At 43.8% G+C, this 25,493-nt stretch overlaps 1 protein-coding gene across 1 annotated transcript in view; it reads left to right on the forward strand.

Annotated features, from left to right (window-relative positions):
• The first annotated feature begins 1,514 nt into the window (after positions 1-1,514).
• The window catches only part of atrx (ATRX chromatin remodeler), a 29,771-nt gene continuing 5,792 nt past the window's right edge, over positions 1,515-25,493 (forward strand). Inside the window, exons 1-29 of the mRNA XM_070836329.1 lie at positions 1,515-1,687; positions 3,128-3,189; positions 3,296-3,345; positions 3,491-3,612; positions 3,717-3,797; positions 3,966-4,075; positions 4,165-4,232; positions 4,555-6,707; positions 7,089-7,170; positions 7,468-7,616; positions 7,708-7,869; positions 7,984-8,101; positions 8,212-8,311; positions 8,597-8,770; positions 9,864-10,005; positions 10,398-10,507; positions 10,867-11,013; positions 11,160-11,337; positions 12,040-12,177; positions 12,264-12,439; positions 12,531-12,648; positions 13,831-13,961; positions 14,218-14,312; positions 14,446-14,585; positions 15,383-15,533; positions 15,654-15,754; positions 16,569-16,677; positions 16,777-16,954; positions 17,188-17,379. Of these exons, the coding sequence (XP_070692430.1) occupies positions 3,133-3,189; positions 3,296-3,345; positions 3,491-3,612; positions 3,717-3,797; positions 3,966-4,075; positions 4,165-4,232; positions 4,555-6,707; positions 7,089-7,170; positions 7,468-7,616; positions 7,708-7,869; positions 7,984-8,101; positions 8,212-8,311; positions 8,597-8,770; positions 9,864-10,005; positions 10,398-10,507; positions 10,867-11,013; positions 11,160-11,337; positions 12,040-12,177; positions 12,264-12,439; positions 12,531-12,648; positions 13,831-13,961; positions 14,218-14,312; positions 14,446-14,585; positions 15,383-15,533; positions 15,654-15,754; positions 16,569-16,677; positions 16,777-16,954; positions 17,188-17,379 (5,532 nt within the window). The 5' untranslated portion in view covers positions 1,515-1,687; positions 3,128-3,132. The remainder of the gene's footprint in view (positions 1,688-3,127; positions 3,190-3,295; positions 3,346-3,490; positions 3,613-3,716; positions 3,798-3,965; positions 4,076-4,164; positions 4,233-4,554; positions 6,708-7,088; positions 7,171-7,467; positions 7,617-7,707; positions 7,870-7,983; positions 8,102-8,211; positions 8,312-8,596; positions 8,771-9,863; positions 10,006-10,397; positions 10,508-10,866; positions 11,014-11,159; positions 11,338-12,039; positions 12,178-12,263; positions 12,440-12,530; positions 12,649-13,830; positions 13,962-14,217; positions 14,313-14,445; positions 14,586-15,382; positions 15,534-15,653; positions 15,755-16,568; positions 16,678-16,776; positions 16,955-17,187; positions 17,380-25,493) is intronic.

A 25,493-nucleotide genomic window follows, 5' to 3' on the forward strand; every position in this document is an offset into this window, starting at 1 on the left:
GAATCACTCTGAATCACTTTTGTAAGAATGCAAGAGACGGGTGAGTTTTTCGGCACTTAAATCTGTGGAATTTTTCTGAATCTTCTCAGCCAGACAGAAGAACTGTGGCACAGTTAGCAGTGGTGTCCAGCAAGCCTGAGACGGGGCCGAGTTAGTGCATCATCAAAGGCTGTTGCCCTTCACCTTGTGTTAAGATGTGATGCAGGCCATCCTAATGTGTATGGGTGGAAATAACATCACCCTACTGACCAAATACTGTGATTTCACTGAGAAAAACCTAGCCCCCTTTAATTAAGTGTATTATTTTAGTGACCTTTTTTGCAATATGTTTCAACTGGTTGCAGCGGAAAAGCTGATGAAATGACTGATGACCCTGTTCCATTAAAGAGTGTGACTGTGGAAACATGCTGCAGTTATTAATGCAATTAATCACCTGTGCTTTTCCTGTCACGTCAAAATATCTGTTATAGGCATATGGGAAATATTTTGAGTCAAACTCTTATCCCACACATGTTAGGTGGAGGAAAATGTGACTGACAAGGCAAATATTCTGCATATTTAATCTATCACTGTTTCATTTTTACTCTGGATGAAAAGAGTAATGTGGAAGATGGTTAGATGTTTAACTGAAACACCCACCATTTTAAAAACAGTTAAAGCAGTTTAACAGAAATATATGACTTAAATCTTGCTCAAATTGAAACAATTCTTAAAATAATTCGAATAAGATAAATTAAAATGAGAACTTAACTGGTCATTGGAGAGGGCAGTAAGTTGAAATCAATGCTCAGTATTAATAACGATTGGTGTCATTATTGCACCATTGCTCCACCAACTGACAACTTCTGCAGTAGAGCCCCATCTTCAGGTAATATAGGTGACTTGTAGTCACATTATTAACTACAACACACACACATATATGTATGTATGTATACATATAGAATTATTTTAAGAACTGTTTCGATTTGAGTAAGTCATATATTATTATATATTATATTTTAAGCTGCTGTTTTCAAGATCATTAATAATTCTTCTTTGTTTTAATAACAAAGAAGAATCTATCTATCTATCTTTCTTTCTTTCTTTCTTTCTATCTATCTATCTATCTTTCTTTCTTTCTTTCTATCTATCTATTTATCTTTCTTTCTTTCTATCTATCTATCTATTTATCTTTCTTTCTATCTATTTATCTATCTATTTATCTTTCTTTCTTTCTATCTATCTTTCTTTCTTTCTTTCTATCTTTCTTTCTATCTATCTATCTGGATGGATGGATGGATGGATGGATGGATGGAGAAGCAAAACAGCGCGCCTCTCTCTGAACCAACAAATGAATGAGATGGCTCCAGCATCACTTTACTTCCCACAGAAAACCATTTTCTCCTCCGCCAAACGAATCAATAAGCTCCGGTGAGTGCGGACCACTCAGCGCCGGAGCTCATCGGAGGCGCTCAGCCAATGGGAAGGCGCACAGGATTTAGGCTAGATGCGCCATTTTACTGCGTCCACAGCCATCCGGCAAGATGGTCCCCTTGCTTTGTCTCCCCTGACCGGAGTTGTGTTGCTTTCCTCTGGCTATTCTTGCTTCCGCACCATCGAAAATCCGCCCGTCGGATCGAGCTGTGTCGCCCGGATCGCAGTCAAAACGTGTCTCTATCCATCAAGAAATGTCGACCGTGGACAGCAGGTAGGAGCTCACTGATTAGCCTGTTTGTTTAGACTGGGGATTCTGCATTGATTACTGTGCTGCCTTCGCTAGCAGCCAACCGGCCATGAGTGCCTGTAGCTAGCTAGATAGCCAGCTAAGCTAGCTAGATAGCCAGCTAAGCTAGCTGAGTAGTAGCTGCTAGCTGCGTAGCCGGCAGTGCTAAAGTTCGCGCACACGCCACTCAAGCTGCGTGAATTACCCACGAACAGATGCGTGTCAGCGTGATTAAAACCCAAACAACAGTCGCTCGTGAAGCACCGATGCTCGGTTCGTGTCGTAACGCCAGCTAGCTAAACGGTGCCCCGCAGCCGTGGATGCCGCTCGGCGGTGCCAGGCTGCGGTTGGCGCGCTGGTTCGTGTCACGGTTTGGTCTGGAACAGGGAAGGCCCGTGGGTGCATTTCTCGGTGCGTGCCCGTGCATTGGACCTCGTATCCAAATGCCGAGTTTGCAACGTTGCCAGGTCAACGTGGAGCGGCGTGAAGAAGCGGGTCTTCACCGACACCGACCGCTAAACCGGCTAACGGCAGCAGGGCTGAACTTGGCGTCCCTGACGGAGAGGAGTTCCTGTGTTGTCAAAACACGGACAGGCTGTGATGATGAGGAGGGAGGAAGCAGCAGAAGCAGCAGCAGCAGCACGGTGCTGCACATTTCACCAGTGTTCGCTGCTTCTTTGGCGGCTGTCAGGGAGCTGAGGGTAAAGTGTGGCCCTGGCTGCTGAGAGAGGCTCAACACTAATCTGATTCATCATATCAGCACATTATGATGACGCAAACAGCGGCGGCTCGGTCCCTGAGTGATGTGATGTGCCCCTGAACGCCTCACCATGCGCTAACACACAGGCGTTATTGTTGCATGAGTGTTTGCGCCAATCGAGCTGCTTATTAACGGTGTTTGGATAAGTTTTGTTTGGGTCTCTTCTCCTGTAGTCTTGCATCAAAATCCCAAACATTGTCAGTGTCCTCTGGTTCTCACATACTGATCCAATATAACTCAGTGCAACTCGACTCACTTGAATATATTTTATTATAAGACTGGAGAAAAGTGTTCACATTTCTATATTTAGTTTTGCATATCTCTTGTATAGTAATCAGCATGTCTGTCTGAAAAATGACCGTATGTGGTCCTTATGCAATATTTTTTCTTGCATGTCCTTCTGTGGAAGATTTGAGTCCTGAGAAAAGAAAGAAATATTGATTAATAGATTCTTAAAGTTCAGCTGCTTTAAAATGATTGAATCTCACAAACAGTGGATAATAATAATAATAATACACTGGTAATAATACACTCGGTCTGTCATCGTAACGGTCAACGAATGCCTTTTTTTTTTTTTTTACAGAATCAAATGTCTGTAATTCAGATACAACATCTAAATGTACCAGTATGTTCATGAGGAAACTAATCTGCAAATGTCTCCCCAGGTAAAATGAGTCTGCCTTCTTCTGAATCAAACCTAGACCAAATGGCAGAGAAAGCAGAGGAGGTATGCATGCAGTGTCTTTGGCTGTCAAACGCAGACATTTTACTATTTTTGATGTGTTTACTTCTTCATTGTCAGGCTACTGAAATAAATCTTTTATTCTCATCAGCCTGGTAGCTCAACAGAAACTATGAAGCCCTCCTCTTCTCGCAACAAGAGGTCAGGAGCCGTTTTCTTAAGTGTGGCTGTTGTTGTTGTTGTTGTTGTTGTTGTTGTTGTTGTTGTGTTTGCGCTCACATGTTCTCTAAAGACTTCTCACAGGCTCGTCTCTAAGTATTCAAGCTATGTGCTAACTCATTTTTAGGAAGCCCGCTACTGTAGCTAAGCACACTGGACTGAACGACTCCGACTCCTCAGCCGAGAGTGAAAATGAAGGTGCCACCTCTGACAATCCCTCAGACAACAACACAGGCAGCGTATCTAAAGGTATGAACTGTGGGTGTACTCGTTGATCTCAAACAGTAGATTGTTGATGCTGATTTTGGGAGACTTTGTTTTGCTAGAGACTTTTTTCCTTTTTGTGCTAATAGGTACTTTAGTGATGAGGCCTGCTGGGAATGAAAATAAAGGCGCCATGAAGCTCAGAGTGGATTTCAAACAGAAACATACAGGTGATTTGTTTTCATTATTTGGAAACTTTGTATGTGTTTTGCATTTTAATTATTCACAACCATGCATATTAATTTGTATGTAAATGAACTGGAAGGCCTGAAAGTCATAAATGGTTTAGTGAGTGAGTGAAAAGGAGAATTTACTGAATTCTTTTCTCTTGATCACAGATGACACCCTGCAGAAGAAGATGAGCTGCACTGCCTGCGGAAAACAAGTAAACCAGTTTCAGCGCAACTCTGTGTACGAGCATCCCGTGCTCAAAGTACTTATTTGCAAGGTAGGAAAGTTCAAACATGCATTTCATCTTTCATAGTCATTTAAGTGAAGATGTATTGTTGATCGCATTATTTTGCTCTCCTCTTCTAGGCGTGCTACAATTATTACACAAGTGATGACATCAACAGAGACTCTGATGGAATGGACGAGCAGTGCAGGTACAACATTTTACACTTGACCAACAAAACTTAATGGTTTATTTGTTAAATTTGAGTGACAGGACAATTATGAGAATTAATAAGAAATTAATTAGCCACATTGTAAAGTGTGGCTGACGATCTAAAAGAAAAACAACAACTGGTGAATGCCCATTTAATGAAATCATATTTAATTAAATCAAATATTTTTTCATTGTTTTTCATTTGTTTCACAACAACCTAATATTTCAGCCCAATCATTAATTACGTACATCTTGGTTTAAGTGGTCTTGAAGACCTTATTTGCTTTATCTGCAAAAACGGCTAAATGTTTCATCCCCAGGTGGTGTGCTGAAGGTGGCAAGCTCATCTGCTGTGACTACTGCAACAACGCCTTCTGCAAGAAGTGCATCCTGCGGAACCTGGGCAGGAAGGAGCTGTCCGTCATTACAGACGAGAACTCAAAGTGGCACTGCTATGTCTGCAGGTCAGAGCCCCTCCATGATCTGGTGTCCAAATGCCACAGCGTCATGGAAAAACAGGAACTTGTACAACTCAAGCAACGGAAAACGGATAAAACGGATAAAACCGAGGAACGGGAGAGCAAGAGACACAAGAACAAAGCAGTCAAAGAGCACAAAGCAGTTGTCAATGGAAAAGAACACACTGAAGGCTCAGGGACCATGACATTCTCCTATAAAAAACTGCAGGTACCCAAAGAACTTATAAAGAAAGCAAAAAAGCTTGTCGAAACAACAACTGGTCTGAACAATACGTTCATCCAGTTCATCCAGCAGGACGCAGCGGAGCAGGGAGACAAGTCTATCAGGTATCGGCATTTGAAAGCCTTCAAGGCCGTGCTCACTGATTTAAAAAAAGCCCACAGTGCTTTGGAGGAGGCTCTGGGGCCCGAGTTCAGAAACATGGAGCTACAGAATGGTAACGAAGAGCAGCACGTTGTGAGAAAGAGCCCCGCTGATGTTGTGGCCCCTGTACAAAATGACCATGAGGATAATGTGGCGGATGCAGTTGATGAGACCATTGGCGAGGATGAAGCGGGCGCTGAGGCTGAGGCTGAGGCTGATGCTGATGCTGATGCTGATGCTGATGCTGATGCTGACGATATTGATGAGGCCGACGTTGATGAGGCCAACACCGCTGAAGAAGGTGGCGCCGCTGATGAAGCCGGTGCCGTTGATAAGGCCACCGCAGTTGAGGCAGACGCCACAGAGGAGCCAAGCGAGGAGCCGTGTTATGACATGGACAATGATCAAATGTCAGACGAGACTGAATTGAAAGACAACCAAACAGAAACTGATGTAACCAAAAAGACAGTTAAAACTGAAATCTGTGATGATGCACTAGTGTCAGCAGGTGAAATGTCCTTAGATCAGGACATCATGTCTGTGCCTCCTTCGGTTCCTGAAGAACTTTTTCAGATGGTGGAAAGTCTTGCAGATTCCACCTTGCTCTCACAGACTGACACAGATTTGTTCAGAGACACTGATACAAAGTCAAACGGAAACTCGACAGACTCTCAGCGCCCCCAGCCCAAGGTGAAGAACCTCATAGTCAAATTGACTCCCGTGCCAGTTGTGACAACATGTGGGTCAAGGGCCTTCAGGTCCAAACACAAAGACAAAGATGAGACGGCGAAAAAGTGTAAAGAAGAAGAAAGCGAGGAAGACGCTGATGCTGCTGCTGCTGCTGATGAAGTAGATGGGACAGACAGCCCGCCACCCAGCCGTCGCTCTAGTAGAGTGAAGACCACTCCTTTGAGGAAGCAGGCTGAGCATAAGGGCAAGGAAGAATCCTCTGAATCGGAGTCAGAGGAAGACAGTAAGGGCAAGGCCAAATCCTCCAAGAAGTCCAGCAGCATCAAAAAAGAGGATGGGAAGCAGACCAAGGCTTCAGAGAAAACGACTCTGGATTCTGACTCGGACGAAGTTCCCAACATACTGCTAGAGAAAGCGGCAGCAGGCCACAGCACAGACGAGGAACAGGGAAGCACAAGTGCTAAAAAGCGTTTATTCAAGCTAAATAATACATCCACAGAGGATACAGTGTCCAAACGCAAAAGGAAGTCTGACAGCTCTGATTCAGACTTGGAGAACAAAACTAAAAAGACGTCCAAGAAGAAGAAGAAGAAACAGAACAGCTCAGACTCTGACCAGGAGAAGGAGACAAAGAGCAAAGTGGGCACAGCGAAGAGGAGATCTAGCCGTGTGAAGAAACAAGATGAAGCAAGAGAGGAAGACAAGAACTCGCCTGAGAGGAAGGCAGCCGAGCGGAAAAGGTCTTATGAAAAGAAACGCAAGGGAAGGAGCCCCAAATCTGCCTCCAAGCTGCAGTTGTCCTCCAGCGAAGAAGAGGAGGAGGAGGAGGAGCAGCAGCAACCTGATGGAGACTCTGGAGAGGACAGTGACGAGCAAAAGATCAAACCTATTGTGGAGGATAACGTGGTGGGAGGTAGTGGACCCTTCCATCAATCCTCAGGTAATTCAGTCTGGAAGAGAAGAGAGTTTAGTGGCTGTCACAGTCAAGACAACCTGACTTTTAAGTCCACGAGCTACAGGAAAGTTCTACATTTCAGGAGCAGGGAGTTCGATGAGGCAGATCGATACCACTCTCATTGTCTGCACAGTAAACATGAATAAATGTGCAGCTGCTTAGCATGCGGTTGTGTCCAAACGTAACAAAACCTGCTCACCAGCACCCCTGAAGCTCATTCATGAACATGTTATCTAATTTATTTATGCCGCACAAAACCTAAACAGGGAAAAGTGACTTGCCAGGCAAATAAGCAAATTATCCATTTCTCCTTGAATGCCCTGCATGCTCTTCCACTAACAGAATGTTAATGCTTTTGTCCTGTAGGAGACGAAGTGGACGATAAAGAGACAGCCTCTCGGGTCTGTGATGACGATGATGATGATGATGATGATGATCCTGAAAATAGGTACTTAAAAAAACTTAAACAACAAATTGCAAAGACTCTTGACTTGGGTTAAAATCATTCAGTTTCAATAGTGAGAGCAGTTTTTTTTTTTTTGTTTTTACAGAAAAAAGGAATTGTCAGGTAGAGTTGTGTAACCTGATGTATTAGCTGGATTCTGGCAGTTTACTGCAATATTTGGCCCATCAAGCATGTCACAGTCTGGACCTCACTGCATCATTAAGATCATTTTGTAAAAGCGCGTCTATATTGTATGATTGACCATGTTTGTCTGTGTCTGTTTGTCTTTTTCTCCTGAAGGATTGCAAAGAAAATGCTTCTTGCCCAAATAAAATCAAACTATTCCTCTGGAGCAGAGAGCTCCACTGATAACGAAGGAACAGAGAAGGAAGAAAAGTCCTCCAAGAAAGTGAAAAAGGAGGATGAGGATGAAGAGGAGGTGCAGCAAGGTAGCATACATGTGCTAAATATACCCAGCTGTTTTCTAATAAGCTTGTCTTACTGCGTGTCATCTCAACCTATTTGTTGCTCTTTTTGAAGACGAGGACTCGGAGCACTCGAGCTCTGATGTTGAAGTGAAGAAGCGCAGCAAGCGTCACAAATTGCTTCGACATAAACTCTCGCTGAGTGAGGGTGAATCAGGAGAGGAGAAAGCTGCCAGTAAAGAAAAGAAGGGGGGCAAGAAGAAGTCAGGGCGGAAAGGTTAATGTCTGAATTTTTCATTTCAAACTTTTTCATTGGGCGCAAATATTCTCAACACTTAAAGACCCTCATGTGATTTTTGTGTCTTTGTCTTTTGATTTGTCTGCCTGTCAGTGAGCAGCGACGACTCTGAAGACTCAGACTTTGAGAAGTCAGAGTCGGCCAGTGCTGAGTCCGGGATAAGCGAGGAGCTTAGTGAATCGGAGAACGAGGGGAAGCGCCGCAAGACCAGGTGAGAGGACAGAACTCCAATCAATCAATAGCAGTAATTTATTACTGCCACTGGATCTGGATTGATCTCCTGCTGCTCTCGCTTATGTGAATTCTGCTTTGTGTCTGCAGAGCTGCGAAGAAGAAGGACGAGGAGAAACAGAGAAGTTACAAGCAGAAGAAGAAGCGACGCAGGATCAAAGTCCAGGATTCCTCCTCCAGCAATGAGAAGGTGTTTAAAATGCATAGCGCTCACTGGTAGTCGTGAACTGTCCCAAAACTGCTTTTTGTCAATTGCAGAATTTGCCAGGTGGAGGAGATGGAACCCACATGACGTTTACCAGTCGAGTCATGCGCAGCACATAAAATGTTATTGACCTTACCCCTGGAGTGTGTTAGGAGGATTATTGAGGGCCTAAATTAATCATAGGGCTGCTCTGCTGCTTGATCTTGGGAAGAGAATTTCTTTCCTGAGGGGTGGAGATCAGAGGGCTGAACTTCATGTTCATTTCCACAGAGTGGAGAGGAAGATGAAGATGAAGACGGAGAGGGGCGCAAAGGACGCAAAAAGATCCGCAAAATCCTGAAGGATGACAAGCTGCGGACGGAGACGAGGGATGCCCTGAAAGAAGAGGAGGACAGAAGGAAACGCATCGCAGAGAGAGAGGCGCTCAGGGAGAAACTTCGAGAGGTAAAAATGGAATGAAACTGTCCGTGTGTCAAAGCCCGAGCTGGTACTTTCTCAACACTTGGTTTGGGGAGACCTCTGATCCTATTACATGCCAGGTAAAATGTTCAAGACGCCATTCAATACAGTGATCCAATTTTAGGATTTTCCTCAGTTGTTAGTGGAGGTAGTAATAACTGGCTGAGCAGCACCATGTCATGTATGTATATTAAACCAAATGATGGACACTAGTGGATGAGACATGAGCACTGTGAGTTAGGAGAACTGCTCACAGTCCAGCCTGATGTTTGTTGGTTTGGAGAGTCCACTCTGGGCTTCCCTTAAAGTAATTAAACTCCAAAAGGTAGTCATCAGAGCATGGAGGGAGTGGCATAAACGTGATCAGAGGCCATTGTCTTCTGATCAGTAGGTGCATGACAGTTTGGTGCAACTGTAAAATGTAATTAAGTCGTGTTTTTATACATTTGTTTGCTAGTAGAGGGAATATAGCGCACAAGGCATTTAGACTGATTCCGCAAAATAAAAAAACAGCTATTAGTGTCTACAGGTCTTCTTCACCGTAAATCCAAAACTGTAGATGTCAGATATTTGGCTGCCAGCCAGCCGGTGGTGCTTTACTGTGGTGAACGGCTGCTTTTAATCTAATAATTATAATGCCCCCATGTTTCTCCACAGTAAATGGTTCCAGGAAACTCTGCATTCAAAGTTGGATTTCATCAAAATACAGTGTCATGTTTGGAGCTTATTTTTGTATATATTAACGTTAATAGAAGCACCATTGAACATGACAATGACAATTGAGTCATAATTCCACTTAAAATGAAGTGCTTTTTTTTGTTTTAGAAAAGATGAAATACATACAGTATAATTGTGCATGTGTATAAATAGCAGATGTGATGAACCCGCTGAAAGCAGGATGAAAGCCATTATAATTAACACACTTGCAGAATTAGTTATTAGTTAGTAACTCTATCAGACATGCGTTGAAAAGCTGTAAACTTTGTTTCTCTGAGGTTTTTTTGCATTGATTTTTCATTGTTAATGAAACTGACACGTGTTTGTGTGATTCCTCTCTCTGCTTCTGATCCGTCTACAGGTGATTGTTGTGGAGGAGTCTTCCCAGGTGACCTGTCCCATCACCACCAAGCTGGTGCTCGATGAGGATGAAGAGACCAAGGAGCCCTTGGTGCAGGTGCACAGGAACCTGGTCACAAAGCTCAAACCTCACCAGGTCGACGGTAAGAACAAAGTGATTTCAGTCACAAAAAACTAACATGGACAGCGTATGGGAGAGCCTTAGTGTAGCACGAACACTGACTCTAACCCTGGAGGAAAGGGCTGGACTTCAGGCAGAACTTCTCCTGTGTGCCAATGTTGGCCAACACTGTATGTGAAACACTCTGGACTTGCCTCCTGACCTTTGACTCTGCAGAGTTGACTGCGTCTGGTCAGTCATCATGACATGAAACAGCTGTTTCTCTGTAGGAAAACTTTTGTTTCAGTGAGTGCTGACGATTAGTCAATCAGAACAAACGCTTTTGTCATGTGTTGCAACATTTTCATAATTCTGGCAGTTAACAGGCAAGCTCTGGTTTAATGTGGGCCCCTCTGTGTTTATGTTGTGCTTCAGGGGTGCAGTTCATGTGGGACTGCTGCTGTGAATCGATGAAGAAGATCGAGAAGTCCCTTGGCTCCGGATGCATCCTCGCCCACTGTATGGGTCTGGGGAAGACTCTGCAGGTACGGAGGAGAGAGCAGCATGTCTGCCTGTGGTCTGGGGTGAAAATTTCACCAAATCTGTGCTATACGGAAAAAACGTGTCGTGTACCTGGAGTTGCTTATTCAGTTTTAAATGAACGATACAGAATTGGTGTCTAAAACGACTAAAAATAGCAACAAACTGAATCTTACGATGTTATTTTCTCACTTTGTAAGTACACTTTGCAAGTACTAAATACAAAATGCTTAGAAAGTGTTGACCACTGTAAGATCTTGTATATTAACTGCCGCTCTGGCCTGTTTTGATACCTGATATGTATCAGTACCTGTGGGGTTTCACATCAACTATGTTTAACTGTAGTTCTGATTATTCCCTGTAGGTGGTGACATTTCTTCATACTTTGCTGCTTTGTGAGAAGCTCGACTTCACCACAGCACTGGTGGTTTGTCCCCTGAACACTGTCCTTAATTGGCTTAACGAGTTTGAGAAGTGGCAAGAGGGAATGAAGGATGACGAGAGTTTAGAGGTAAGGACTTGATTTTTTTTTTTTTTAACCTTTTGAAGTTGCTCCTTTTTCACAGCAGGGTTTTTTTTGTTTTTTTAGTCAGCCTGCATTCATCACACCGCTGAGTTATAGCTTTTTTTGACCGATGCCTGTCTTGTGTTTACCAGGTGACTGAGTTGGCCACAGTTAAGAAGCCACAGGAGCGAGCATACGCCCTCCAAAGATGGCAAGAGATGGGGGGCGTTATGATTATCGGCTACGAGATGTACCGCAACCTGACGCAGGGCAGGAACATCAAGAGCAAGAAGCTCAAAGAGACCTTTCAGAAGACACTGGTAGATCCAGGTACGTTGCTGTTTGTTACCTCTTTTTGTTTAAACCTAGTTAAAAAATTAAAAATTTAAAAAGTCCATGAGCGCTTTTTAATAAAGTGTGAACAGAAAAAAATGTAATCTGGTGTTTTATATATATGATGATATATGATACTTTCATTTTTGTTGTCTTTCTAACCTCATTAATGTAACGTCTAATCACTCCAGGATCACTTTCACTTCAGTTCCTTTTTTTGATCCAGTGTTCAAAAATAGTGGAAAGATGAAGGACAGCTGTGTTGGAGGTGTTTTTCCTGCTATGATCTATTAAATCCAACCAATCAGTGTTCAAAAATATTTGTTATAATTTTATTGCAATTCCAAAACGTCTGTCCATCACACATTCATGTACAAATGACTCTGCATGTGACATTCGTCAGATCTGTGTCAATGTGTTATGTATCTGCATAAGCTTGCTTGTGGTAACGACTTTGGTATTGTTCTTTGTGCATGCGTGCCAGTTCAGAAGTGATCTGATCAGACTCAAGAGTTGTCCTAGAATCTTGGCGATACGTCTGAAGAGTGTGAAAGAAGTCCATAAGACATCTAAACAACACATCGCTCTGTTGTAACGGTTTACGACCTTGATGTAACGAGCAATTCCTTTTTCAAGGATGTCTGTCGCGGTAATTCCGTGCATGGTGAGCTTCTTTTTTTTCTGTTTTACTTTCACCAGGTCCAGACTTGGTGATCTGTGATGAAGGTCACATCCTGAAGAACGAGGCGTCTGCTGTGTCCAAAGCGATGAACTCTATCAGGACGAGGAGGAGGATTGTGCTGACGGGGACACCTCTGCAGAACAACCTTGTCGAATGTGAGTCTGCCTGGTTATAAACATGAGGTTTGACTAAGATGTTGTGCGGTCGTGGATGTGTCTAAAACTCGTGATCTTCTCACCAGACCACTGCATGGTGAACTTCATCAAGGAAAACCTGCTTGGGTCAATTAAGGAGTTCAGGAACCGCTTCATTAACCCTATGCAGAACGGTCAGTGCGCTGATTCCACTTTACATGATGTTAGGATCATGAAGAAGAGGGCGCACATCCTCTATGAGATGCTGGCCGGCTGCGTCCAGGTAACCAAAGTTGTCTAAAAGAATTGATTGTTCCCTTTGGCATCCCTCTCTTTTCCTCCTAAACAGAATCATTTATTTCTGCTTCCCACAGAGGAAAGATTACACGGCGCTCACCAAGTTCCTGCCTCCCAAACATGAGTATGTGTTGTCGATCAGAATTACTCCAACCCAGTGTAAACTCTACAGATACTACCTGGAGCACTTCACAGGTGCGGGCCTTTTTTTGTTGTTGTTGTTGTTGTTGTTGTTGCGTAGGAGCACAGGCTGGTGAGAATGGCTGTGCTACTGGTTCAAGCTACTAAAAAGATCAGCTTTTGGGTGTCAGGAGCAGCAGAAGCCTCCAGGGGCTGCTAAAAGGATTTTTACTGTGTCAGGTCTGATTGCCCCGACAGGATTTAAGCTTAGTCGTAGAATAAAACAAAATTCGACTGAGAATTCCACTGGAAAACATGTGTAGTGTAGGACTGGGTTAAATCCTACTGCAGGAGTGCTCTCTTCACTGCATGTCATTTACTCAGACAAGGTTTTTAGATAAATGGAAGGTCTTTCTGGTCTCTCACTTTTTTCGTGCTGCATTGTTAAGTCGTTTAGTGGACTTTCCTCTCAGAATGTGGCCCAGGATGTGTGTGTGTGTGTGTGTGTGTGTGTGTGTGTGTGTATGTGTAAGAGTGGCAGCTGGCAGAGTGCCGCAGGCAGGGTTTAAGCCCAGTTTCCCACGTCTCCCTAATGAAGAGCTCTGGGAGAGAGGGAACAGAGGGTGGGGGGTAAAAGGGGGGGGAATGTGGGGGCATAAAGGAAAGGGAAAGAAATTTAGAGGGAGGAGGGGCCAGAGGTTTTACACCAAAAGCGAAAACAAAGAACAGGAGAGTCGGTATGTAAGAAGAGGAGTGAGGGGGTGGGGGGTGGTGGGGGATTGGTGGTATGTGCTGTGGCTCATTAGGCCGGGTTGTCCACAGGGCACAGCGCCGATGTTGTGACTGTGGCTCTGGACCTCCACAGTGGTGTCTTTGGACCCAGGACCAGCAGTCACTCTGCAGGGGGAGAATAGCCGCCAACGCTCCCACCTACCGTAACATCTGACCTCCCTGGGTTAATGCAGGCCAACACACAGAGCCGCTACAACCGTACCATTTTAGCAGCTGCCACTCACTCATTCTGTTTCTAAACTCGCTGAACAGATGAGACTAGACAAACTCAAAGACTGGCTGACACTATGATTTGTTTTGAGTAAATGATTATGACTTTACTCAGGTGGTCAGGGGCAGACCAGTTTTGTTGCAGTACATTTTCCACACTAGTCTGTATGTACAAAGAGATTGAGGGCATGCTGTCAAGTACATAACGCAAACAGACATCCATCTTCCTCCTCACACTCTTTCCCTTGTGTGCAGGTGTGGGGAATGCTTTGGAGGGAGGCCGGGGCCGCGCGGGGACCAAACTCTTCCAGGATTTCCAGATGCTCAGCAGAATCTGGACCCATCCCTGGTGCCTTCAGCTGGACTACATCAGTAAAGAAAACAGGGTAGGGCTGGGGAAGACGAGACGAAACCACTCTAAACACTAACTCAAAAAACGGGAATACATTAGCTCAAGTCACACACACTGGGGGGAAACAATGTGTTGACAGGTCATGCACCAGGGGTGAACAACACACATAATGCCACTGCTGCAAAATGTTCCCCTTATGCATCACTTCAGCTACTCACCATCCAGCTCTCAGTGTTTTGTTGTTTGTATCATGGCACAGTCGAGACTCACATTAGTGCATTCTCTTTTAGGGTTTCTTTGACGAGGACAGTATGGATGAATTCATCGCTTCAGAAACAGAAGAGTCCTCCATGAGTCTGACCTCTGAAGATGAGAGGAACAAAAAGTAAAATCAGATTTCACCTCCACATCCCCTCGTTGTACATTCATACAGAGATGACCTCATTTAACTGCCCTTCTCTGCTGCGTCTGTTACTCTCGCTGACCCCGTCCCCTCTGCCATCCCTCCTTCCTAATAGGAAAAAGAAGCAAGGGAAGGGAAAAAAGAGGGGATCTGATGACTCGGACAGTGATGACGTGGAGGTCATCAAGGAGTGGAACACCAGCTCTCGAGGCAGAAACGGCGAGGGTCGAAATAGAGCGGAGCCTGTAGAAGAGCGTAAGTCTGTCATACATATGGGAGCATTATGTGTAGTTGGCTCGGTATTAGAGGTACCAGAACTGCAAGCATGGGAATATCTGGGGTATTTCACCTCTGCTCTGAATCATCTCCCTACAACGCACAGACCATAGGTCTCACCTGTCTTTGAAAAAACAAGTGATGCCTTTTACCACTTATTTCTATGTACTATTATAAAGGATAGTAGCTGTATAGAAGTCAGCCCAATTATTATCTTAATTTTAGTTCCTAGTCTGAAATAATATCCACGTTGAATTGCTTGAGCCTGGCAGACAGTAGTTGGACAACATTTGCAGACTTGAAGGACTAGTTTTATATGACAAGAGATACTGTGTTTGGTTGTTGTGGTTCTCGTTGGTTTAAGGTGATTCAATCAGCTGTAAAGCAGTTTTGTCGGAGTCCATTAATCACAACCCTAAACCAAGTCACGCATTTAGAGTGTGGCTTAATGAAAAACAAAACAAAGGCAAATGAGCAGGCTTTTGAAGTAAGTATACTAAAGATATCATGTTATTACATCCATAATATGTGGAAAAACTAAGCTGGTGTCATTTTAAAATGATGAAGTTAGTCTAAAAGTAAACAAAAAAAACAAGCATGACGAACTTGAGTGTATCAGCATGTGGGGAAAAAAGGAAATATTTAATGACAGTCTTGCTTCAGTAACTGTACGATAAACATGTTCTGGTAAAGCTCGATGTCTTTGCTGCTTGTTAGAGCTTGCTGTTGTGAGTCTGTGCCGACTGCATGAAGACTAATCTGTGTATCACACACAGCTCGACCGACCGGCTCTGCACCAGGGAGTCCCACTCCTGACTGGCACAAGGAGTTTGTGACTGAGGCTGACGCTGAGATCCTGGAGCACTCTGGGAAGTTGACGCTCCTCTTTGAGGTCCTGCGCATGGCAGAGGAAGTAGACGATAAAGTGTAAGTTTGTCTGTACCTTGTTTTCTGTTACGCAGTTGGTTTGCAGTGTCACTGGAAAGTGTTTGGGTTAATCACAGAGTGATTGTGGTTAACTGACACTGGTGTATCTTCTGTCCTCAGGTTGGTGTTCAGTCAGTCTCTCATCTCTCTCGACCTGATTGAAGATTTCCTGGAGCTGTCTTGCAGAGCTAAGGATGAAGACAAAGTCTCTCCATACAAAGGTAGGTTTTTAGTGCCGTCTGACGGGGCCCCTTTTACTCAAGAAGCTCTCACTTTACATAGTTGACATGTCTGTCAGTGTGTTAACCTTATCTGACTGAATGATCCCACCGTGAGCTTCCCCCTTAATGCTATGATTTGAAAGACTGCTCTTGGTTTCATTATGTGCTAAAATCACAGAGCATTGTTTGATATTCTAAGCCAGCTACTGACTTTTGGAGCTTGAGGAGCCCAGTTGTCTGTCCTCGGGTTCATTTTTGTGGTTTTACACTGGAGTCTTTGAACTGACTAAACAGTGTGCTAGCATTAGCTTTGGCAAAGGCTGAAGTATTTTTATATGGAGATGCAGGTTTCACACTCATAAGACATGCAACATGTATACTTGTACATGCTGGTGTGCTTATTACCCTTAAACACACACATGCACGCTGCCGCTGGTGTAAGGTCATGTTCCTAATTAAACTTCAGCAGCTGTTTTTACTTTCATTTTGAAAATGATTAGACCTTGACTTTTTATTCCACAAAAAAATGTTTGCTCAAGGGTTTGTAATTTGTAATGAAAAGATCACAGTGCCGTAATTGGAAACATACTGAAATGTTGGTTATGAAGGCTGGCAGGGGGGTTGGCCATGTTGAAGGCTAAACCTGGCTGGCCTCTAACCAACACAACCACCTATCGGCTGTCTACTAATATACCCAAACTAAGACCCTCTGACAAGGAAAAGGCTTACTGATGGTGACGTGTGTTTTTGAAGGTTTTGTGGTGATGTGGATGTTGAACAGTCAGATTTCTTAACTGTAATGTGTCCTGTGAAGGTGACGGCAAGTGGTTCAGGAACATTGACTACTATCGCCTGGATGGCTCAACCAACGCCACCACCAGGAAGAAGTGGGCTGAAGAGTTTAATGACACCAGTAACACAAGGTTATATACCTTTTTTGTTTTTTCACAGTTTAAAATGTAAATGGTTCCAAGGTGCAGTTTTAAGCACTAACTCTCTCCCTCTCTCTTCTGCTTTGCCAGAGGTCGTTTGTTCCTCATTTCAACGCGAGCTGGCTCTCTCGGCATCAACCTGGTGGCAGCCAATAGGGTTATCATCTTCGACGCTTCCTGGAACCCCTCCTACGACGTCCAGAGTATATTCAGGGTCTACCGCTTTGGTCAGCTTAAGACCGTCTTCGTGTACAGGTTCCTAGCCCAGGTGAGCTCATCATACTGCTGCTTGATCAGGATCCCTCAAAACTTTCTCATTAAAGTTTTAACAGCTCATGAACAATCCACCGTATTTGTTGCGAACTTTTTGGGCCTCTAGAGGCAATTTGAACTGTAAATCTCTAAGGTTCCTGTAATACTAAGCACTTTTGAGTCCTCTGACACTCGATGTTTAATTAAAGTCATTCTTGACCGTCTTCTCATTTCATTCTCTTGTTTCAGGGCACAATGGAGGAGAAGATTTATGACCGGCAGGTAACCAAACAGTCTCTGTCATTCCGCGTGGTGGACCAGCAGCAGATAGAGAGGCACTTTACGACAAACGAGCTGGCTGAGCTCTACACCTTTGAGCCGGACCTGCTGGATGATCCCTCAGGGAAGAAGAGCAAGAAAGCCACACCTCTGCTCCCTAAGGTAAAAATGCATATATGTATGTTCTTCTATTATTTAAACATGCTTCTATGTTTATAAATAATAAATAAAGTAATAAATCATACATGTTATTGGAATTTGACGACCCATTGAGCGCGATTTCATGGTTTTCTGTAGACTAACCCCCAAAGGAAATGCAGAAAAGCAGGCTGAAACCCATTAACAGTAATAAAAAGGTCTTTTTTTTTCCTACAGCAAACATTGCACAAAATGCCAAAATTTTAAATGCCAAGCTTGTTTTTCCAAAATTGCACCTAGTAGTATGTTCCTCCTTTTGAAGTTTAGCACTCCAGTGATAAACTGTTGCTTAGACTCCGTGCCAGCTTGTATCCTGCTTGGCCTTTCTGGGATCGTTGTGTTTCTTCTCCTTTCCTTACATAATCCTGCACTCGCCTCCTCCATCCTTAATGCAGGTGCAGTGTCACTATTTGGGCCCCCTGGGGTTTAATAAGAGCACACAGCCCTTACATGGGCCATCCAACCCCGCACAGCTGCACAGATTTGTCTGTTTACCGCTATTTACTAAATAGTCTTCTCATTGCAACACTGCTGCTGCAAAGCTATAAACCTGCAATCCTCTTTTTTTCTTTTTTTCATTCATTCCTTCTCTGTTGATCTTTGAATTACTCCCATCCTGTCCCACTCCTTCCCTTTTTTGCAGTTTCTTCGTGTATTCAGATCATCTTAAGTGGTTTTACCTCTTTGTTTTGGTTTGACCGGGGTTACTCTGCAGAAATCTGTAAACAGAATAGATAAAAGACACACTGTATATCCAGTACATCAGCATGTCTTTCTCCGGACAGTCGAGAGAGGCCTTTCAGTGCACCTTAATGGAAAATCTGTTATCCATTTACACTGTCAAAAGATCTTTATGGCTGTTCCCATCATGGGCATTAACAGGTAGGAGCGCGGCATGAATCCACTCAGCCGGCAGCTGATATCATTGCCCTCACCTTCCATATTCCTCTAAACCAGGAGTCGTCGACTTACAGCGCAGCGGAGCGCAGTTGGAGATTTGAAGAGGAAAGATGTGTTCATTCAGCCGCGGCCTGCTCGATGTGTATGATCTTTAATGAGCCCAGTGACATTTATGTGACACAGTATTAAAGACGGAGAGGCTGACAAGCTCTTTAACAAGCTGACCTGCTTTGGCCAGCGGGGTTAACTATGATGTGGCAGCAGGGCTGCAGTACTATGGAAGGAATTTGCCGTCTGGAATGATGTGAAGATGAGTCAGACACCCTCCATCACTCTGAGCCAACAGCGCTGTGCACAGAAGGAGAGAATGATTTGAGCCACAGCAGGGAGAGTTTTGAACTTCTCCTAAAATCTTCACAGTGGGAAGCGCTGTTTTCTCAGCCATAGAGGGCCTATTGCTTTAAAACTCAGGTCACACAGGCCACAGACACAGTGGTTGATATTTATGCTCGGAAAGCTGAGTTGGAGTCGTTATTGTCTCGTCTTTTGCTTGTCTAAAGTCTTGAAGTAGGGTAAAGAAATTCAGTTTACACAGTACAGTTGTCTTTTGTCTGCTATCAATCCCTCCCACCTCCGCTTCTACCTGCCTACATCCTGTCATCATCCCCCTCACTTCCTCCTACCTTTATTTCCACTTTCCTCTCCCTTGTCCTTATCGATTCCCCATCCACCATTACCCCACCCCATCTTTCCCCCCGCCATCTGTTGCCCTGACCAGCCACTCTGCCTCCGAATGTTCAAAGTGAGCTCAGTAAAGTTGTTTTTCTCCCTCTGGCCTCCCCTGCATGATGAAGGGTCATTATTTCAACCCCTCTCTTAAAGATGTCTCTGCACTCTTCAGAGAAACTAATTGGAGACAAAGGAAGCAGGAGCACTTCCCCCTAATGACAAAGAAGGCCTTCGCAGCCCAGACATGAGATTTTGACTCCCCACCCACCCATCCTGAGACATCCTCACCCATTTCCTGTTCATCACACTCGTCTCCTCTAACACGCGACCACTTGTACTATGGGAAGCAAACATGATTTTTTTTTTTTTTTTGAGCTCTTCTGCAAATGCAGCTGCAATTTACTGTACGCTGTCGGTCAAGCTAGCAGGCCGTGGGCGTACCTCACTGTATGTGCTCTCAGCAGGTGATGGCTGCAGTGGTCATTAGCCTCTGTCAGGTACACTGAAAGGCTGTGGGGAGGCTGCACTGGAACCACAGTATAGACAGGAGCAGGCTGGAGCAGTAAACCACACCATGCTTGTCTCATTAAGGGGAGGAAGCCACTTTGACCTTGAAGGAAAATCCTTCCTGAATTTAAGCGTTATATATCATCAGTCAGTGGATAACTGGGGTTTGGTAATGAAAGGTGTGTGTGTGTCTGTGTGTGTGTGTGTGTGTGTGTGTGTACACCCACCCTCAACTTGCCGCGTGTCTGTCTACTTGAGTTAGTCGTCTCTCATACCTCCCAGAATGCTCTTTGCCAGCTTTCAGAAAACATGCCTCAGCTTGCAGGTGGAGAGAGCACTAATGATAGTACCAGCAGGAGACCCAGTTTGTTGCAGGTGAGAAAAAGCGAGAGCTGTGAGTCCACATTTACTGTTAGTGAGCTCCTCATGTCTCTGCTTTTCATGTGCTGGATCTCTGCATGGTTGTTAAACTTTAACACACAAGGTGAAACGTACCACTAGGCGATAAAATGGACGTAGAAATGTACAGAACACTGATGAATCCTGCTTTAAACAGAGTTGAATAACTGAAGCTACGCAATTATATGCTTAAATTTTACTAGAGGCTATGAATTATGCCATCGTCTAGGTGAATACTTGATTCTGGTTGGCTGCTGGATGTTGGTTAAAAAGTGATAGGACACCTACTAAGTAGTTCTGGTGAAACCGTTCTAAATTAATGAACTGACTGCGTTAACTGAGTAACCATAACAACAGAGCCTCTGCTGATAATTCATTACAACACGTTAATGGGCTAACTTATTTCCAGCAGTGAGTGTCGTCCTTTAGTGTCTCATCCTCTGAACACCACAGGTTGCTGACTGTTAACACTGAGACTTTTTCACACATATTGATTGTCGCTAATGGGAGTGAGCCTGTGATCTGGGGCTTTTGTTGGCAATCTTAAAAAAAAAATAAAAAAAATTGTCAGCATGTGAATCACAGTATTTGTGGTTCGTCCTATTCTCTGGAGCAGTGACTGACATTTTCATTGCTTAAGAACCTAATGGGATGGTAATTGTTCCAGGCATTGGTCAAACCCTCAGGCGTTGTCAGGAAAATGGAGTTCTGGCTTATTTAGGTTGCCAAACGCACATCTTTACACAACTATCTGTCACTTTACTCAGATTCATTAAGAAAGCGATTCCCAGTACAGCTTCACCATCATACTCTAATTGACTCCTTGTGAATCTCTCTTGACTTGCCTATCCAGCTCCAGTTGCCTGGCCGTTGTAAACCCCCCCGCCCCCCCCAGCTTGTTTTAATAGGAATGTTTATTGTCTTTGTTTAGGCCTCTGTGACTTGCATGATTTTGTTTCTTTGTTAATTGACTGACAGCTAGATAAACCCTCCAACTTGTTCAGGCCCTGGAGGGTGTAAAGACAACATGGTCCTGAGGGCTGGGGTGGCCTCCTGATGTCAGGCACAGTGCCCATAGTTAAGTGCGTTTCTGCAGAGAAATTGTTTAGAGCCGGCCAGTAGGGTGATGTGTATCACTTGCATGCAGCTGGGGGAGAGAGAGTTTTGACTGGCTATGTTTAGGTATTACAAATATCTCAGCCGCTCACATTCCTGCTGTCGGAAGCCTGTCCTCGCCCCCTCTGTTGCTGTGGTTAACGCACCTGTGCATCAAAAGTGGTTTCTGGCAGACACAGCCCCTTCGAATACACTTAAAATCAACTAGAGAAGCTAGTTTCTAGAATCCGATAACTGTGGAAGTCTTTGCCACTTTTAAGCTTAAAAAAAGTGTTTTCCCCTCCAATCCAGTTTCCATAATTTTGATCTCTGCCCCCGCATATTTAATTCCTCCTGTGCAGCGCTTTTTCTGTTAAGTAGAGGTTTATTGTTGTGGCAATGACAGAAATAAAATAAAATAAAGCGGTGACTGTTGAAACGTGGTTAAAGCATAAGCGGTCTTTTAGGTGCAGGAAATTGGGTTAACATGGTTGAGAATGTTCTCAGCTTGAGAAAATATCTGATAACGCAGCCAAAAATCCTGCCTGCATAGAACCAAGAACTATTAATGCAAGCGGGTGTTTAATTGCATCAGACCTTTTACAGTTAAGCGCCACCTAAGGTCTATTGGTAAAGTACGTGCTGGCGCCTGTGCCAAGTTATAAAGTCGACATGAGGCCCGCTTATGTCGACTCCCAACTTTTCATCTTTCTGATGTGAGAGCTGCCGAGTTTGAGAACTGCTTTACATCATTTATAGACTGCTGGCAGGTTAGCCATTTTCACAATATATACATGTACAAGAATTTGGCTTTAGGAGGGCATAAATTGTTCTCTCAATGGAAATGGTTTCATACAGTGGTAAATGTCACGCATGTTGGATGCCTTGTGCGATTAGTATACCAATTCTTACACAAGTTTTTTCGCTCTGCTGACCTCTTTTCTTTGCTTTGTTTAGCAGTCAGCTGAAGCCAAGACTTCCAGCTTAGAGCTTTCTTGACATTAACAGTACATTTGCAGGCCCATTGTTGAAAGTGCTGTGTAGAATCAAGACGGCAGATTATCAGGCCCTCATTGAGACTGAATCTGTTGAGATTCTTTGAGGATAAGCTCACAGTTTAGACCAGACATGGAGAGCCACCTCCATTATCTAAACACACAAACACATTCTGTGATGCCAAATGCCTAAATTCCTTCCCAAATTTCACCCATTAGGAGTACTTGCCCTGCTCCCCATGATTTTTTTTTTTTCTTAGAGGGGGAAAAGTCGAGTGGGGTAATTTACTTCTTTTTTTCTCCAAGCATCTGCCCACCCAGCGTCTCTGGCTTTCTCTCTTCCCCTGCAGTAAAGCGATAGGCTTTACCATGCAGCTCCATACAGATGACAATAGCCCAGGTCAGTTTACCTACAATCATTACTGCTGGCTCCACACACACACACACACACACACACACACACTCTGAGCGCGCCAGGATTGGAGATGGACCAGACCACCCCAGAGCCATTGCTGGTGGGAGATTACTTGTGTATCCCAGAATGCACTGGGTTCCAGTGGGAGCATCAGTACTGTCATTTGACCTGCAGCTCCACTGACCTGTTACCCGGTCAGACGGTGCTCCTCTTTCATGCATATGAATAAAACCTACACACTTTCTACATGCTGAACAGCTTTTTTTTTAATACATGGTTTAAACTTCAGTGGGTCACGGTAATAAACAGCAGCACTTAGTGGGGATAAAACCCCAAACCCTAGTCTGGTCTTTCTGTAGCGAGGCTATGGCTTTTTCAGATGAGGTGACCATTCTGGATGTTTTTCCAAATTTTGATAGTTTCTGTTTACACCAGCAAACGGGCAAAAAGCTGCCAGCCCTTGTTGTGGACTTGTGCCTGTTGTCACTGACATAAAAATAATCCAGCTCAATAGGAATCAAGTGCAAGTTGTGCAAAACATTGCAAGAATTGGGTTGTCATTCTCAAATAATGAAATGCAAAACACTGTTGTTTGCTTTTTATGTCATAGTTGGAAATACCTGCTATTCCAGTCACAAAACAGCAGTGAAAATGTGTAGATCCTCTTATCTTTTCTGGGGAACAATGACTGACAAATCAGCCCAGATGAACCTCTGAGTGTCCGCTGGGAAAGCTCTACTGTTGCCTCTCAGCCAGAGACGTTGTCATACAGCACAGTCATAACCATGCATGTTGTATTGGTACCAACACAAGTACCTGCGCTGGCATCTGCTGTGGCCCGTATTTGACCTCGTGCTCACCTATTTTGGCAGAACAAACCACAATGGATGCCTTTTATCCGAGTCAGGCCAGCAGGCTCTTCTGTGCTTTTATGTCCTAATTAGAGAGCAAAGCAGCAGTTGAATCGCTGGCTGTGCCACTGCTCCAAGATGTCTGGTTGTTCAGGGGTGGCCTGGTTTTTTCCTGATTAAGTGCGATGGCTGGGAAACATAAACATGTGTCAGTGAGGAGCACAATCAGGTCCAGAGCCCCGAGTGTTAGAGGTCGATGGGTATCCAGGTGTGAGGCTCTGCGGGCCTGTCTGCTCCTACCTGATTCAGACACCTTGTTTCAGACACCTTTTGTGTCACTCTGAGGAGTTTTTAGGCCTAAAAATAGGTTCTTGTGTCGTTTTCTTGGAGCTCACTTCTTCCCCCTTTTCAAGGATCCAGTTTCACTCCATCTGGTCTGGTGTTTATTTTCTGTTTATTCAGTACAGGTCTGCAATCACTGTTTAATTTCATAGTTTGGTCTTTCTGTTTTGTCTTTTTTCCGCCCTTAATACCAGTGACATCTATGATAAATTTTGTTTGCTGCTTCACACTCATTGTCACAGTTCAAAGTGAGACGGAGATGGGGAGGGGAGGGGAGGGGAGGGGAGGAGAGCTCCTCTGTGAATTGGCCCGTGTGGAGGTCAATGATGCAACTTCTGTATGACGTTGTTTCCAGATTGCAAAGTTCCAGTTTAATGTAAAGCGAAGTCGAGACAAAGAAAAGCAAACGTGCTGGAGAGAGAGTAATTTAAACCATGTTTGTGTGAGCAGAGCCTGGCCCAGCTCTCTTAATTTTACTCAGGTAATGTTTTCAATAACAATGCAGTCATGGAAACCGGAGTCCCAAAAAAACCCTTCATTTATTTATTTTTGTTTGTTTGATTTTTTTTTACATGTCCTTTTAATCCTCTTGCAGGCAAGTCCAAGCTTATTTGTTTTAGTTCTGATTCAAGCATTTGAAAAGTTAGAACTTCTAGAGGTTGGATTTGTGTATGTGGGTCTTGTTGATGTATTGTTTGCTGCAGTAACAGTGCAGGTGTACTCATGCTAACTGGTGCCAAGTGTTTTTATGCCCCCTGCCAGTGATGCTCACGGCCGGTCATGTGTCACTGTGTGTCACACACTGTGGCCATATGTCATGTTTGGTTGGACTGGTACTAAATTGGTGACACCAGTCATGGGTCTGGACAGACATGGATGCAAACTGCAACTTTACTGGTTGATAGAGGCATACAACCTAATTCTAGTTTCCAATGTGAATAGAAAACCAAAGACCAGGTTAAGAATGGAGACTCTCGTGCTCTTCAAACCAAAGCCAAGTCTAGTTTTGGTGCAGATCTGCGATCACTGCGGTTGTTTGGTATATTTTAGATTTCTTTATGTCATGTGTCATTGTGAACTAAGAGACCAAGTTGGTGGCCAAGTTCTTAAGGCACATACCATACTGTGATTATGATTCTTTCAATAAGACCCCTTAAAATCTTACGGGAGATTACATATTGAGGCACACATCTGTAATTAGGACATGAGCTGGATTTTAAACAACACAGCACATTTAGCTAAAATCAGTCTTATATGTTAGATGCTTATGATCATCTTTAGATCATGTGAACTGAAAACAGCCAACTGCCAACAAAGCAAAAGATCTAAAAAAAAAAAAAAATGGTTCAAAGATTCCTTGAGGTGCTCCTATGAACACTGACAGAGGTTTATCTTGCTGTAATTATTCTTCCTATTCATACTGGCTATGTAGAGATCCTTCTTAATGTGTTTCCACTACTATAATGCTTCAGCTGTCTGAATTGGACAAATCTAGTCTTTTTAGCACAACATTTCTTTGTTACCCTGAGCAGTGTTTTCCCTGCTTAGCTGCAATGGAATGATGACTTGGATAATTCATATTAACTTCAGATAGACCGTTGAATACATTTTTGCATGAAGCAGGACTGAAGTTTGTCTTCCATTACTTAAATTGAACCGCATTAGGATATTTTTAATGGCCGGTATGATCAGAAGGAAAGATTAAAGCAAGGAAAAAACTCCGTCAGTATTCATCTGGGCGCCTGACTATTGTTTTAGGATGGACTTGAACGTTTGCAAACTCATCCTCTAATAAATAGCAGTCGATAAAGACAATCTGTTTCCAATCTGGATGTGCTAAAAATA

The sequence above is a fragment of the Pempheris klunzingeri genome, chromosome 9 (genome assembly GCF_042242105.1).
Source record: "Pempheris klunzingeri isolate RE-2024b chromosome 9, fPemKlu1.hap1, whole genome shotgun sequence".
Taxonomy (NCBI): domain Eukaryota; kingdom Metazoa; phylum Chordata; class Actinopteri; order Acropomatiformes; family Pempheridae; genus Pempheris; species Pempheris klunzingeri.